This window comes from Bactrocera dorsalis, chromosome 1 (genome assembly GCF_023373825.1).
Source record: "Bactrocera dorsalis isolate Fly_Bdor chromosome 1, ASM2337382v1, whole genome shotgun sequence".
NCBI classification, from domain to species: domain Eukaryota; kingdom Metazoa; phylum Arthropoda; class Insecta; order Diptera; family Tephritidae; genus Bactrocera; species Bactrocera dorsalis.
The window spans coordinates 28,241,952-28,256,280 of record NC_064303.1 but is presented as its reverse complement, the minus strand read 5'-3'; the positions used below and the strand labels follow the sequence as shown (position 1 = coordinate 28,256,280).

At 34.7% G+C, this 14,329-nt stretch overlaps 1 protein-coding gene across 1 annotated transcript; it reads right to left on the bottom strand.

Annotated features, from left to right (window-relative positions):
* Window positions 1–3,470: 3,470 nt before the first annotated feature.
* LOC105223729 (cysteine sulfinic acid decarboxylase) lies at window positions 3,471–10,942 on the bottom strand. The gene is made up of 3 exons (XM_011201531.4): window positions 9,577–10,942; window positions 4,764–5,131; window positions 3,471–4,296 (listed from the first exon to the last, which is right to left on the bottom strand). Exons 1-3 carry the CDS (start codon window positions 10,342–10,344, stop codon window positions 3,699–3,701), a joined length of 1,734 nt encoding a protein of 577 aa, XP_011199833.1. The 5' UTR covers window positions 10,345–10,942; the 3' UTR covers window positions 3,471–3,698.
* Window positions 10,943–14,329: the final 3,387 nt, after the last annotated feature.

The window sequence follows — 14,329 nt, the reverse complement described above, 5'->3', positions numbered from 1 at the left end:
TGCGAGATACGTTCTGATAAGCGTTCGAGATCGTTTCGTTCCGGTTCGTAGTGTGAAGTGCCCAAAGTAATATGAGATGAACGGTCTAGCGGCTTTAATCCTCTGCCCGGGTAAGGACGCCATTTGCTGCTTCAGGACTTCCCCTCTGTGACGCTGACGCACAACACAGTTATGGATGAAACTTTTGCAGTGTAGATTCATGTGCCTGATGTAGTTAAAGCTTGACCAACTTCGTCGATTTTGGCAAAATAATAGGGAATCGTTGATCATGTCCTAGTTCGGCCTTGTGAATGCGTCCTCTAACACGTAGGATTCGGTTCTTATCTATAAAGGGATACAAAGGCATTATTCGACTGGAAGATGCCAAACCTGAACTAGACTTCAATTGACGGATTTCATCTGCAAAATGTTCTTCTTGTATATCTTATATATAGTGAAGTGGGTACGATGGGCAAAAGGTTCGTCTGATCTTCCACCGATGACTTCACCTTCTATGAGACGCCCCCACACATGTCAATCTTCACTTCTGGAGTCGAGGAAGTAATGGACGATAAAACCAAGGCGTCAATTCGCATTTCAAAATTAGATGTTGTTGATCTCAGAGTGAACGTAACGCTGCCTTTCACTTGAGTATTGATGATCGCGTTGATATAGCTGCAAACAGTTTGCTAGGGGATCCGTTATAAAGCTAACTTGTGATCCGGGATCACACAGGACTCGTGCCACTCGCTGCACCGATGCTTCTCCAAAGGCATATGTACGCGCTGTTGCTAAAAGAGTTATCGGCTTTGGATTGGCAGGGAGAGACCTTGCTGGTGCGGCTAGTAATTCTGTTGTGGTTGTTGGCACCTCCGTAGGTACCTCATTGCATACAGCTGGCGCAGTTATAGAAGAAAACGTTGACGTGTTGTTGAACTTGTCTCGACATAGGATTGTGTTGTGCTTGCGATCACAATTTCAACCTCTTAAGGGCTTCAAATCGTTGCGCGATACTAGGAGCCAATATTGCAGGATACAATTCTATGCGCTAACTCGCAATGTCCGGCATCCGTAGTAGCCACATGCGCCCTCAGTGGTCGTTGCTGACAGCAAACCATTAATGAGACCGATGGTTCAGGAACTAGGCTATGAGCACGTCTTTCCAGAAATTTCAATAGGTCTTCTAGCTGTGGTATCTCTGTAGTTGAGCACCTCATACACCAGTCACGCTTAGTTACGCCTGGAAGCTTAGCCACCACGATTGGTACAGCCAATGCACGCAGCGACTCATGAACCGTATCCACAATAGTCAATAACGATTATGATGACTCATGGGTAGCTGTTTTGAGGTTAAGAAAACAGGATACATGTATTTCCGCTGCCTGCTTCTTGTTGTCATAGCGGTCCTTGAGAGCCTTCCAGACCTCCTGATAGCCACCTGAATATATTCCACCAATTAAAGGAACAGTAGCCGCATTTACCGCCTGCCGAAGCTTTCCCAACTTAAAAGCTTCTGGATATGTCAAATTATGTACCAAATGCATCTTTGAACGCTAACCATTTGCACATGTCACCATCAAATAACGGGATAGCTAGCGGGTCCAATTTGAGATCAACCAAATGTACATCCAGAGATGTCGTGGGGCAATTGTTGGTGGAACTAACGTAAATAATCCTAAACATAACTATTCGAACTAATGTTTTCCTCTATTTTCCTTACTGTTTATCTAAATAGTCATGTCTATTTGTCCCCCTGTTTGTAAATATTAATTTTCTTTATGGTGAATATACATACATACATACATATGTCTTATTCTTCTTCTTTATTGGCGTAGACACCGCTTACGCAGTTATAGCCGATTTGGAGATACCAAGTGCCAAGTGCTTCCACAGGACCTTACTCTCAAAAACTCGTCACATTGCTGATGTTGTCATCGTCCATGCCTCTGCTCCATATAGCACGACGAGTATAATGAGTGACTTATCAATTGCCTACTCAGTCCGAAGTAGCACATCTTGGCAACAGTTATTCTGCGAGGTGGAATACTGTCATGAATATTGGTTATCGTTGGAATTTGACTGTATCATGCCCGAAAAGATTACAGCTGAAAGCTCAAGGAGGGTATACACAATACTAATTTTTATTTATTTTTAGTTATAAGACCTATCTTTTTCAAAAGAACGAAAAAGTTCACCAAGTTAAAAGGAGAAAAATTAAATGATACTCATTCACCAGCGAGGCATTGTGTTTTTCTCTTCTAATTAGCACCTGTTAGAACTATAAAAACTATAATTTTCAATGCAATAATTCATGCTCTTCAAAACATGGTTAAAAAACAAAAATTCGGCAATTTGATTCGTATTTCAAAATTCCGAGGGTGCTAACATTTCATTGACCACTTGTGTAATTTAATAATTGAATGCTCTTCAAAAAAGTTCTATAAAGTTTTTTTACTTAAAAGATATTAAGAGTTAAAATTTGATTATTTTAAATTGTTTTCTTATGAATTTTATAACTCAATGAAAAAAATCAATTTAAACTGCACGAAATTGTCTGCTATAATCTAATTTCAAATCTTACTCCATCTGAAGTTAGTAAATGTTAGAGGCAAACATAATCTTTACTTATATACATATATATATAGTTGGAAGGAAGGAAATATATCTTTTGAAATAAATGCAACATCTTACTTTTTATTGGAGTAGATTATCAACGATTTTAGGTTTTCGAGTGTAGCTAAAGGCTTTCTCCCATTCTAAGCCGACTAACAAATGATAAGAGTTTCTAAATTGGTCTTTTCAAGGCTTAAATAGTAACATCTTATGTACATTTGGGAAATATTATTATGATTTTCATCATTTCGATTACTGGATTTACAGCCTTACTTAAGAAATAAAATAAGGTGTGATAGAAGAATGATATTCGAAGGATATAGTAATAGTAACTCCGGTTCATTGTACACAAGAATTAATGAAAAAGAGATTACGATTTTTTCTACCATTTGACAAAAAAACACATTCATTAGTACCGTCGAACGAAAGGACGTTAAAGCGAAAATTGTTATTTGCCATTTCGAATGGACTATATTGTTCCAAAAAGTGGCATTTCGAAGTCATGAGTTAAAATAAATTATATTCCTGCAAGGGAATTTCATTTCACTTTTCAAAATTTTTAATTTTTTGAAATCTCCGAAAGTAGATTTTTAGAAAATTTTATGGCCTACAAGAATAGACAATACAAAATATTTTATCCTAAGCAGTCAAAACTTGTGATATTTCTATTGAAACCAGAATTTATTTACTATACAAGAAACTTTGACCTCTCTCCGACACCTTTTAAAATATAATATTATTATTAATATTTTCTTCCCACATCCCTGTGTTTTTTCTCTGTATATACTCTCCATACGTATATAAATATGGAGAATGTGAACACATTTTCAAACAATGAAGCACAGTTGCATTCTTAAAATAAAATAAAAGAAACTTAATTTCAGAAATCAATATTGAAACGTTAATGTATTTATATTTGGTATTTTGAAATGTAAAACTTAATTTTCACTGTTGCAAACAAAACAACCTTTCCCCTTTATTAGTACTTAAAAAAACCCAAATTCATTTCGCTTACCATTATATATTTTATGCTACATACACCTAATAATATAATATTTGTAGATATTCATAAAGTTAAATATTTAATCTACAATTTAAAGCGAAATTTACAAATTACAACCAAGTGCTTCAATTTCATCTAGGAAGTATTTCATATCGTCCTTCGTGAGATTTGAACTTTGCAAGACTAATCGGAAGAAATTCGGTAATTGTCGTAGGGGTTGATAGGTGATCATCATTGATCCCTTCTTGATCATACCCTCTTTGATCTTTGGTGCAACGGCATTTAGTTTTTGATTAAACAAATCACCACGTTGCATATTTCGTATACTGGGTGGTATATACCAGAAACTAATATTTGTGCATTCGGGCTTTTCCAACACCAATTCAAATCCTGGTCGCTCTCTGATCAGCTCAGTGATATATTCAGACATTTTGAATGCCTGATTGACATGCTCCGCCAAACCATTTGTACCCTTTGCCTTCCACATAAACCAGAATTTATAGACATCCGCACGTCGTCCACATTGTATGTGTTTATCACCGGTATCGAATGATGTGTCATAAAATTTATCCTTTTGGAAAAGATATGTTGCATTTGTGGAATGGCAATTGGTCAGTATGTCCTTATGCCGTGTGAGAAATGTAGAGCATTGCTGTGAAGCGATAAGCATCTTATGCGGATTCCAGGTGACAGAGTCAGAGCTGAGGAGAATGAAAAATATTTCAATTAAATTAAATTTCACAAAAAATAAATGAAATGAAGCAAAAAGCCTAAATCGTGGTCTGACCTAAGCAATCTAAAGGTTAAGTTTTTGAGTGTTTTGATGAGATTTTCAAGGCTTATTTTAAATTGAAGTCCAAATAAGCCAATATGAGTTCTGTAAATCATAAATTAGGTTATGTTAGGACTAAACGTAATGTCCACGGTGTAGATCACGCCTGCACAATGGTAGACACTCCCGAACTCTCGAATGTACTAGTATCTAAGTATGGAAAAGCATTATCTTTTCAGCGAAGAGTAGGCTTCACTTAGCTTAGCTTAGCTCTCTTCTGTTAGCATCAGCTGATACTGCATTAAATACTTTCAGGAAGAGTTTGCATTCGGACGACGGCTTAGAAATTCAACATACTTTTCAGGGTTCAAAGTTACATGAATTAATTGCACTTACCGTTCAATGCCGTTCAATAGATGACGATATTTGTTTGTAACTAGTGCACCGCCACCCCAGGCTGCATCTGTGTGGAACCACATGTTATATTTCTCACATATATCAGCAACACCGTTCAAGTCATCAAATGCACCTAAAACCGTTGTACCCGCCGTCGCAGAAACCATTAGTGGGCGTGCACCTTTGTTTATATAATGCTTGACTTTCGTCTCAAGATCGCCAATATCCATTTTACCGTATTGATCTGTGGCAATTTTACAAACACTCTCACTACCGAAACCCATGAACATGGCCAACTTTTCGACTGAATAATGTGCGTCTTGTGATGTGAAAATAATTAACTGTTGGCCACTAAATAATCCATTTTTCTGTAAAAATATATAAATGGGAATATAAGATTTGACTATATACATTGGTATACATATGATACATACATATGATCGATCATACTAACGAAAAATAAAATATAGTTTCAAAACCCTAAGACTGCAACTTGACAGATTTCCATCTTAAATGTCAGTTAGGGTACAAAATTTTTGCGACATATCATGTTAATTTTATCGGAATACAAATACATTTACCCCCAAAGAAACCATTCCAAGCATCATAAATAATTTGATTCAAAGCTGAGATAACCTCAATATGAGCTGTGATATCATTGTTAGTCATTGAGTATAATATACTCAAATATAATAATATGTAGTCAAACTATATTAAAACATAATCTGGATCAATGACAACTAAACGATGTGTGATGTGAAAACTGAGGAGATATCACAGACTTATATCTTAGTCTTAGGAAGCCCAGGCAGCTATTAGCCATCGTATTTATGCGGATGAATATCTCAATTTCAAGCACAAGCCACCAATTTATTTACTAACCTCAAGATATTCCTTTTTTAAAAGATTATAAATTTCTACGGGAATGTTGTATTGATTTTACTTCACAGAGTAATGGAACCATTAACATTCTTCAGAGGCAGACAATTGTTTTTGCGAGTAACCTAAGGCTTTATCCACAATTAAATTATTATCTTCTTGGATCTCTACGAATATGTAAATTTCGTTTCCCCTATAATAATAAGCTTCTTTAAAGTTCATAAAAGTTCATAAGAGTCAGGATTCTAACGTCAGTTTTTTAAACAAAGTGAAAAGTAATATGTGTAATTACTCATACGCCCTGAAGGCTTTCGTAATTTACTTAAGTGTATGAGTATAAGTGTTGTTGTCGGTTAAAATTTCACTCACAAACAATTTTGAATTTAAATAAATTGAATAAGGTCATGAATTGCTTTGCATTTGTTAATGGCATTGCTCTACGTACGTAGACAACATGCTAGGGCAATTCGATCAGCTTATAAAGCTTTGACATAAGATGGCATAGCTTCTATTATAGAGGCTCTTTAGATCATTTTCACTTGCTACATAGATATTAGGCTTTGGTTTCTTATCATCACTAACGTGACCCACAACTCTTGAGCGGTCTTCATACAGCGGTGCTTACGACCGAAATTAAGCACAAACAACTTCATTAGCAACTTTCTTATGCTCTTGACTTTTGAATAATTGTAAGTTAGGTTAGGTTAAAAGGTTGAGCCTGTGACAAAATCCTAAGGTATCGCACTTATATAGCTAAAAACGTCAGTAAAACTACCTAAAAATTCTTAGTAATGATCATAAAAACTCTCATAGACGAAAGAAAAAAATCTTTGAGGCTGTCACAAATTTCGGACTCGTAGCCTTAAATTTGTCGCTGATTCTCGACCGAGAGATCACACTTTTATTCTCCATTTTTCAGATATGTATCCCTTACAGAAACTTTTTGCATCTCCTCAAACGATGACGATTTCTCAGTACTTACATCATTTTTTGACGGAGTACGTAATGTTTCGATCGCTATTCAAATACCTCAATATTTTTTTTGCAATTGGAACTTTTTCAAGTATTTTAACCACACCCCATAAGTTTTTTTTATAATTACATTATCGGCATGCGATGTTACGACGTCCAAATACGATGTTCGAAATACAATTGTAAATTCCTTTTAATTACTCATACCATTCATTCAACAATTGCCTCACACGTCCATAAGACTTGCATGCGCTACATAATAGCACAATTTAGGGGACTGACAATTATTTCGTTTATGAATTAACATACAAACATACATATGAACTTACAAATGTATGTGCTGCCATTAACAGAATTGCTGTTTGTTTGTACATATATACTCGTATAATGTACTCTTATCAAATTTCTCCGAACTGTTCTCATGTAACCATAGAAGTATATACCATATATACATGTATTTACATGAATACGTAAAAACCCATTCAGAAAATGCTCTTTAACCATTAGCGACAACAGCATTGACTTTGCAAGACTCTTGTTTCATACATATTTATGTATATAATTGCTTTATTGCATTTATTATCTGTTACAAACACTTACTTACATACCTATGTATGTGTATACGTATATATATCAGCTAAATTCCTTTTTATACTCTCGCAACAAAGTTGCTAAGGAGAGTACTATAGTTTTGTTCACATAACGGTTGTTTGTAAGTCCTAAAACAAAAAGAGTCAGATATAGGGTTATATATACCAAAGTGATCAGAGTGATGAGTAGAGTTGAAATCCGGATGTCTGTCTGTCCATCCGTCAGTCTGTCCGCCCGTCCGTGCAAGCTGTAACTTGCGTAAAAATTGAGATATGTATCATGATGAAACTTGGTACACGTATTTCTTGGCTCCATAAGAAGGTTAAGTTCGGCCCACTGCCACGCCCACAAAATGGCTAAAACCGAAAACCTCTAAAGTGTCAAAACTAAGCCATAAATAAAGATATTAAAGCGAAATTTGACACAAAGGATCGCAATAGGGAGGGGCATATTTGGACGTAATTTTTTGGAAAAGTGGGCGTGGCTTCGCCCCCTACTAGGTTTTTTGAACATATCTCGGAAACTACTATAGCTATGTCAACCAAACTCTACAGAGTCGTTTCCTTCAGGTATTTCTATATACAGTTCAAAAATGGAAGAAGTCGGATAATAACCACGCCCACCTCCCATACAAAGGTTATGTTGAAAATCACTAAAAGTGCGTTAACCGACTAACAAAAAACGTCAGAAACATATCACTTTATCATGCGAGAGTATAAAATGTTCGGTGACACCCGAACTTAGCTCTTCCTTACTTGTTGTATATGTAGCTAAGTTTGTATATAGGTATGAATGTGGTTTTTCAAATTAGCATGCATCAATGTAGTGTTCGAAACCGCGAAATAAACCTTCGTAATAGACGCTCTGTTTAGTATATATAGTTTTGGACTTTAAAACCCCAAATTACACAATTTCTCTCTTAAGGCATAACAAACGCCCTCATTCACATACAAATAACTATATATTACAGATAAAATACATGAAAGTGTATGAAATTTAAATTGAAAATGTTTTAGAATTTTTATACTGTATATAAATTAAATTTTTATATAATTTCAAGAAAATGCATATTCTAATACCTCTGAACTATGATATACATATTCAATACCTCATACACATACATACCTATGTATGTATATGTACTCGTATATAACATACAAAATTATTATTTCACACACTTTACCTTAATTTCGTGTTTGAACATATTTTTAACACCAAACTAGTTTTCATACCCAAAATGTGGTGATTTTTCTTGTTAAAAATAATAATTTAATCAGTTATTTGTAATTAGTGAAACTAAACCGACTTGAGAAAAATATTCAGCTATCGCATTTTTTATAATTTCAAACAGCATTTGTGGAGTTTGCCACATTTGGGTCTAACAGAAGTGAGTTTATAAGCATTTCAAAATCGAAAGGAAATATTGCAGTGTGCATTGACCTATGATAGCCATATTTAGCGGAGCTTTATTCTATAAGATATTCAAAGTAATGTTTTCTTTCCTCCTTATCTAAAAGAGCTGCTCATTTACCGGAACTGGATCCTTTACCTTTATCACTTAGAATTAGACATCTCAAACAAGGCTCAATATCTTGAGATATTGAATTAAATATTCGAACTAATGTTTTTCTCTAATTTCCTCCCTGGTAATCAAAAAGAGGAAAGTTATATAATTTTTAAATCGTCTTCTACCGCTGGTCTATTTTCATTTACATATGAGAGTGAGTCCCACAATTTTTTAGATATCACTGGGAAATTGGACACTCGTCCTTTGCTCCCCGAAACCGATAGCGGACCACTGTATGAACAATGTGACAATTTTCCATTACAAAATTTTGTACAGATTATTGTTCAAGACAACGTTATAATCTCCGAACAATTCACCTCATCGATCAAACTCAAGATTAGTGTATTATACCCTATTCCAAAAAATACATTTTAAGGATAATATTCCTTCGGTACAGCCGAGAAAAAATTGCATGAAATTGCTATTTCGTATCAAAATGCCATAACTTTTTTATACCCTGTTATACACATATGTATGTACATGTTCAATAAATACTGAAAAACTCATAACCTCATTTTTCAAATAGGGGGACACTGTCACTATTGAACTACCTTGAAAAAGGTAATTACAGATATTAACCCATAACTTCAATTTCATAATAAAATGTCAATATAAAAATTGTATATAAATGTTCAATAACGATTGAGAAAAATTTGATTCTATTTACTTTACTCCCACAATAAATTGTTAAAGTTAGGCCCTTTTTGAGAACCTAATCGCTTAAAAAATATTTTGAAAGCGTCAATGCGTGTCATTCACTCAACTAAGTATGCTAATATGAAAAATTTTCACACATTTACTCACCTTAGTTTCCGGTGCAAACTTGTAACGTGCACAGCTGATGCCATAACCGTTGGCAATTGAGCCACCTGGACAGAAAATGCCATCACCATAACCATCATTTGGAAAACCAACAATTCGACGCATTTCAGCCAACACGGTCTCTTCCATTAGCGTAAAAATCGGTGCCACCTCATAAGTATACACACTGGGATTCAATGCATCGGTTAACCATTGTCCAATCAAAGCATAAACATCTACACCAGAATAAAGTTGATTTATAAAGTACGGATGTCCGGTCTTAACCGAATACTTAATTGTCGCTTTCAATAATTCAATCAGTTTTGCGTGCGTTTCCGGTTCCGCGTTCAAATTAAAATCAAATAATTGCTGCAATTCGCTCGGTGCACGCCACTCCACCACTTTACTGGCACGATTTGTGCCTGTCAGCACAGCCGATTTGATGATTTCATCCACGCAGTTGCGTATGAAACCCTCAGAGTTTACATCAGGATGCCCGGATACGTAGTGTGCTGATGGTAGTATGTCAGTCATTTTATTGTTATTATTGGTGTTATTGGCGTTGTTGATCTTTGTTGTGCCGTTGTTCTGTTGCGTCCTCATTGCTGACCCTTTCACATCTGCACCGGGAATATCTAAGCTGCATGCGATGGCTTCCGTTTTGGCTGCATTTAACGTTGCGACGCCTGTCAGTTCTTTGTCAACGCTCTGCAAGTGCTTTTTAAATATAGACTCATTGTAGTGAGTGGGTAAACTATTGCTGGCCAACATTTTTGCGCTTGTATTTGTTTGTTTTGATTTTTTTTTTGCTTTTCTGTTTTTGCTTGTTTACCTTTTTTTTGCTTTGTTTGTTTTGTTTATATTTTGTTTTTACTGTTAATTTCTTCAACTATATAGGCAGGCACACAGAAGACGTACATATGTGGTCTATTTATTGTGTCATATAGGGCAGTAAATGGTCATGTAATGCTCGATGGCCCACTGTGTTTCACGAGATTTGTTGAGCTTTTCGTCGTTGCAATTTATTATATGACAGTTTTTATTTTAGTTTTTTTTTATACTTTGATTATATGTACACTTGTTGCTTGAATATCACATACACAATTACATACATATACATATATTTTAGTTCAGCTAAATCTGCTTCTGCTGTTCATAAATTAAAGAAATAAATTCACTATTCACTCTGTGCATAATTCTTTTTTAGTGCGAAATCTTCTTCTATTTGCATATAATGATATTCTTTAGCACAAAATTCTTTGGTTGTAAGTTATTCAGCTTCAGATAAACGACGGTGCAGTTAAATTACTTCAGGACGATCTTAACAACAATTCGCGTCTTACCAATCTGAGTGTCCGCCAAAATGTGCTGCTGCTTTTATAAATGCTCGCACTTGCAAGATCGGTCTGATTGATCTGTGCAAGCCGAACGGCGAGCACTTACATTCATACGTATGCATGTACATACAGATACGTACATACGTATGTATATGAGCACTTCGTGCTTCGTTTTGATTCTAACGTTTTTACTCGTTGCGCTGTCGTCGACGCTAACACTGCTTAACGATGTAAGTTCACTGTAATTACTTACATATGTATGTACCACATGTACATAAATGCAAATGTATGTAAGTACTGTGGAATGTTACACCTGCAAAGTTGTCGCATGCCATCTGTTGTGGTGATGCACTTCTACTTACATACCTACAAATGTTTCTAAGCATATACATACATATGTTTGTACATATGTCCATATGCAATGCTTAGTTGACGCATGTTTATTTGTATGTATGTATAAGTCATGTAGTTTCGTGCAACATTTATGCACCAGATATTTATGATCTGTGGACTTTCCCGTTTAATCTGCTTCAAATTCGCACAATTTCGCTAATACACATACAATATTTTTGTATTAATGTACATATGTAATTTTTAAGAAATTTATAATGTATATTATGCATGTATTAAGGAACAGTGACACTTTCAGTAAATAAATAATATAAAAACAAGAAAAAACGTTAACTTCGGTTCCACCGAAGCGGTAATATCTTTCAAAAATAAAAAGATTTACACTGAAGAACTTGATTCTAATCGGTCAGTTTGAATGACGGCTAAATGCTATAGTGGACTGATCTTAAATATTTGTTCAATGGTTGTACCTCTGATCGTTTAATTTGTATCACTGTCATATGCTATAGTGGTCTTATATCGTCGGTTCCGACAAATTAGCAGCTTCGAGAAACATACATACATATGTAAAATTTAAGATAGATATCTCAAACTTAACTTTCCCTATTCAGAGTATAATTAGTACTTTTGTGGTTTATTGTAAGCTCTTATTTCCCATCTTCGATAGTTCTGATGCTTAAAATTTTGTGTGATCGGTATAAAGTTTAAAGAGCAATCTTCAGAGCATTTCGACAAGAATTTTAAACTGAAAAAATGGTGCCGATTAACGAATAAGAGCAAGTCATACACAAACCAGAACTAAGGCTTTCCTATAAATATTACTCGAAACAGAACTATTATATTTAACCCATTTTTCTAATAGAGGGGAGGGTTGTTTCACAGTTGTATTATATAATCGTATATATACATATATACATATATATATACATATATATATACTATTTGTGAATGTTCATAACTCATTTCGTATATGATTTCCATTGCACAACAAAAATCACTGAGCACCCAAATTCATTTCAAAAATTATTGACCACCCTTGGTGAATATTCATAAAAAAAACCGGGTTTATTTGAATACGACATATACATACAAATGTATATGAAGGGGTTGAGCAATGCTCACTCATCATATTAATTTACTATTATTTTCATGTATTAGTATTAACAAAATATAATACTGACTGATAAAAACTAAGTTCTTAGATAAAATATTTTTTTATTTGTAAAGGGTATTTTAGCTTCAGAGCAACCGAAGTTAATGTTTTTTCTAGTTTTTTGGCGTTTTAATCCTTCATAGTAATAACCGTATTTATATGTACATAAGTATATGTATATTCATTTTAGGCAACAACAACTAAACATTTATAGAAATTAAATACTTTCATTAACCAAAATAATATTAGTTTCTGTATACATGTGTATATCAGACAAGATATGTCTTTATCGAGACAGAGCTCTTAAAAAAAATTCAAGTTTAAGTAAATTTAACTGATTCGCTCGCAAGCCCCTTACCTGTATTGATGGGTGTGTCGATCAGCTGTGTCGAGACATTGTGGCGCAAAATTCCATATACACATATATGTATGTACATATATATACACACATATTTATATATACATATCTACACATGTGTGTTAGCGACCAACTAATTATATTTTTGAGAAGTTAAAATTTATTTACATCCCTTTTTGTTACAATAAAGACTTCAATAAATAAATTAAACACGTTTGTCAACATATGTTGTTACTGTGCTGCCAATTAACGTTATCCAAAATAACTTCAATTAGTCAATATTCCATAACTTTCGTCTTAAACAAAGGGAAGCACCGCACCACATCGGATTTAATAATGTTGCTGCAGACTGATGTAAAACATACATACATATGTACAACCACATGTAGCCCCATAATTGTATACGCATGTGAATTAGTCAGAAATACAAGTAAGAATACGTTTCAAGCAAAAATGAATTGGTCACAATTTTCTCGTGGCGGGTTTTCCCCCAACTGTATTTGGGTTGCCTTACTTCTTCGGCCAATGCAAGAGAAGTGCGGAAGTTCATATGGTGTTTACTTTCAATTTTATTTTGTTTTTTATAATCACAAAAAAACACATGCTCGTATTTACGTATTATTTAAATGTTTTAATTATGTAGCGGTTAGTTAAGGTAAACTTCAAAAGCTAAAGTATATACTCGTACACATACTTACATATATACTGCAAATTTTGTGTTGCTCTTATTATAACAATATTTCAACAGTGAAATTAATATAGGTTGAATACTATATTACACTTGATCTCCTTTTTGCACGGTTAACTGGAACGGTAATTACCCGTGCAAAAAAACAGACTTTCCTATAAAACTCACTATAAGGGAAGTTAGAAGACCGAAAAAGTGAATTTTCCAGAATTTCAGAGGAAACTTTTAAATTTACTGATAAAAAAATGGGTACATATATTACCTTTTTATCTTTTAACTGTATTTTAAGACATACATATATAGTATTAGAAAAAAAATTTATTTGTAAAGAAACTACAGCTGATCTCCGAGAGCTCCTCTCAAAAATGCCCTTTTTGGGGTGAGCACTATACCTCTGAACTGGATCGTCTGAAATTAAAGAATAAGCAAAATAAAATTTTTTGAGAAAATGGCGGTTTCTAAAAAAAATCGTTTTCTATCCTAAATTTTGGACTTAAATGTTTTATTTATCGGTGAAAAAAAAATTTTCGATTAATTGGTAGAGCGTCAGGACAAAGATTTTCGCGCGACGTGTTTCTGTGAGTGGTGCAAGCCGAAAATTCAGCGTTCGTTGGAGCAGAGGTACGCGATTAAATTCTGGGTGAATCTATGTAAATCTGCGACAGGGGCGTTTGATATGATCAAGCAGGCTTACCCAGATGTTGCTGAAGCAAGAAGAAGTGTTTTTCGGTGTCACCAGACCTTTTTGAAGGGCCGCGAAGAGACCGCATTGGAAAAGTGGCCGATGAAAGGCAAGCATTTTGAGACGACAGAGGGGATCCAAGCAGCATGCACCTCGGCTCTCAGGGCTATTCCGAAGAATGCCTTCC